This window comes from Brassica oleracea, chromosome C1 (genome assembly GCF_000695525.1).
Source record: "Brassica oleracea var. oleracea cultivar TO1000 chromosome C1, BOL, whole genome shotgun sequence".
Lineage (NCBI taxonomy): Eukaryota > Viridiplantae > Streptophyta > Magnoliopsida > Brassicales > Brassicaceae > Brassica > Brassica oleracea.
The window spans coordinates 31,149,448-31,151,906 of NC_027748.1; the positions used below are offsets into that span (position 1 = coordinate 31,149,448).

Here is a 2,459-nt window from a genome sequence, read left to right on the forward strand (position 1 = left end):
GTTAATTTGCGTGGGCCTTGCGACGAAACGAAAGACGGGCCTCTGTCTTTCCTCGTTATTTTGCGATTAATCTTCGACGAACCGTAATCCTATATATAGGCGAAACCGCAGGCCCTCTTCATTTCCTCTCTATTTCCTCTCTACAGCCTCTCTATTTCCTCTCACCATGGTAAGTCTCTCATTCCTCTCTAAGTAGTTTAGGGAATTTAGATTAGGTGGTTAGTTTAGGGAATTTAGTTTACGAAATTAGTTTAGAAAATTTAGGTTTCGTAATTTTATTAATTACGTAGTTAATACTGTTCATAATTTTTTTTTTTACTCTTGACTTTAATTTAGAAATTTAAATTTTGCAGACTATTCGCAAGCACCAGCGTACTGCTCACTACTCGTATATATATATAATAAAAACTTTCTTAACTATTTTTAGGCCAAGGAGTTGGGACGTTTACCGACTCTTATGGAACTTTTCGATCGGACCCACAAGAACAAGGCGGGCGCATTTGTAGATGAGAGGTCTGAGAAGATCTACAATGATGTGGCAGCTCGTATTGACGAGCGTGAGACCCAGCTGGCGCAGGAGTCCGCCGACGGATCACCCGTCGTCTTATCCACAATAGAAGTGGATAGAATTTACGAGGAGGTAAATTTTATATAAATTTTTTATTAATTCCATTTTACTTTAAAATTTAAATTTTAATATATATTTTATTGTTTTTTAAGGTCGCTCCCAAGAAAAAGGGACGTGTGTTGGGGATTGGTTCCGTCAACGATGTTCCGAGAGCGACTTCCTCTTATGGCCAGAGACGGGATGATGAAGTCTCTCAGCTGCGCGACGTGTTGGAGACGACACAACATCAGCTGTCGTCGACACAAAACGAGTTGGCCTCGACAAAATCGTCGTTCACAGCTCGTATGACTGGTCTCGAGAACTTCTTGGACGTCATAGCGGCCACAAATCCGGAATGGGAGGCCATGTTCAGGACCATGAGACAACAAAACCCCATTCCAGGCGAGACATCCGTGCAAGTCAACGAGGAAGATCTCTCGAGAAGGAGCGAGGAATTCTACGACGCGGCAATGCAGCATTAGTTTTTTTTTTTGTTATTGTATTTTAAAATTCAAAACTTATTTATATATTATATAATTTCATTTTAATTCGGCCAAAAAAAATTTTCTATTCGATTTAATTTCAATTAAAATTTTATTAATAAATTAAATAAATATAATTTTTATTTATAAATTCAGTAAATAGAAAACAAAGTAATTGCGTCGCTAATTCCCGATGTATTAACGAGGAAAATTAACGACGAAATATCGAGGAACAATTAACGAGGATTTTACGTGGATTTAGTTACGATTCTATTACGACGAATTGTTTTCGTGTTCCTTACGTTTTTATTACGACGAATTTATTTAGAGGTTTTTGCGGGTCTTTTACGACGAATCATTTACGAGTTTCTTACGAGGAAGCACAACGACCGCGTTACGTGGAAACCCCACGTGGTCTTTACGACGAAAACTTAATTCTTCTTTACGAGGAAAATATAACCTCGCTAATTAACGAGGAAATGACGACGAATCTTCTCTTACGACAATCATATAACGACGAAACGCCTTTCATCGCCATTTCCTCGTAAGCCTTCTTTTCCGAGGAAATAACGACGATTTTGGCCGTCGTTAAATTTGTGTTTTCTTGTAGTGATGATGTTAACTGGAACATACTCTGAAGCAGCCTCATATGAATTCACAACGCTTACAGCTATTGCTCCCTCTCAGTTGTGCTTCTTCTTTTCTGTTTGGTGTCTTCTTTGATCACCAACTTCTGATGTTCGGTTCCCTTGACCTGAATCTCAGCTTATCTGTTTTTTTTTTTTGTCATTGGACCTTCTTGGTACTCAACTTCCGTTACAAAGTTTTGCTTTGAAGGTCCTGGATCATGTGATCAACCTTTTGATCAACAAGCTCAGTCTCTCTTTTGACAATAACTCAGGCTTAGCTTCTCTGTTTTTAACTTAGCTTCTCTGTTTTTAATTAAAAATCTTAGTTCAAAATAATACCAAATCATGGACACTTACTAGATGGAAGTTTGTGAATATAAAGAGCATAGAGAAGAAGGAAGAGTAGTCATCCAACCATCTCTAGCAATGAAAGGTTTAGTGTTTATTTTATTTTTTTGTAAAAAGGCTTACGAGGTTTAGTGTTTATATGAAAAGCATGCTCAGAAAAGGATGAACATGGTTTAGGGTTTCTTGAACATGGAATAAGCAAGGATTGAAGAAACAGAAAAGGATGAACATGGTTTGATTTGCTTATTCCATAATTTATTTTCCCAACCAACTCTTCCTTGCTTATTCTATAATTTTCGAATTAAAGAAACAGAAAAGGATGAACATGGTTTGATTTGTCGATAAAAAAGAAGACGGCGTTAAACAACTTCGACGTACTTTTCTGTTTTCCTT

General features: G+C 37.3%; 1 protein-coding gene across 1 annotated transcript; it reads left to right on the forward strand.

Annotated features, from left to right (window-relative positions):
* The first annotated feature begins 420 nt into the window (after positions 1–420).
* On the forward strand, positions 421–1,155 carry LOC106297691. The gene is made up of 2 exons (XM_013733889.1): positions 421–640; positions 721–1,155. Exons 1-2 carry the CDS (start codon positions 458–460, stop codon positions 1,087–1,089), a joined length of 552 nt encoding a protein of 183 aa, XP_013589343.1. The 5' UTR covers positions 421–457; the 3' UTR covers positions 1,090–1,155.
* The last annotated feature ends 1,304 nt before the right edge of the window (positions 1,156–2,459 follow it).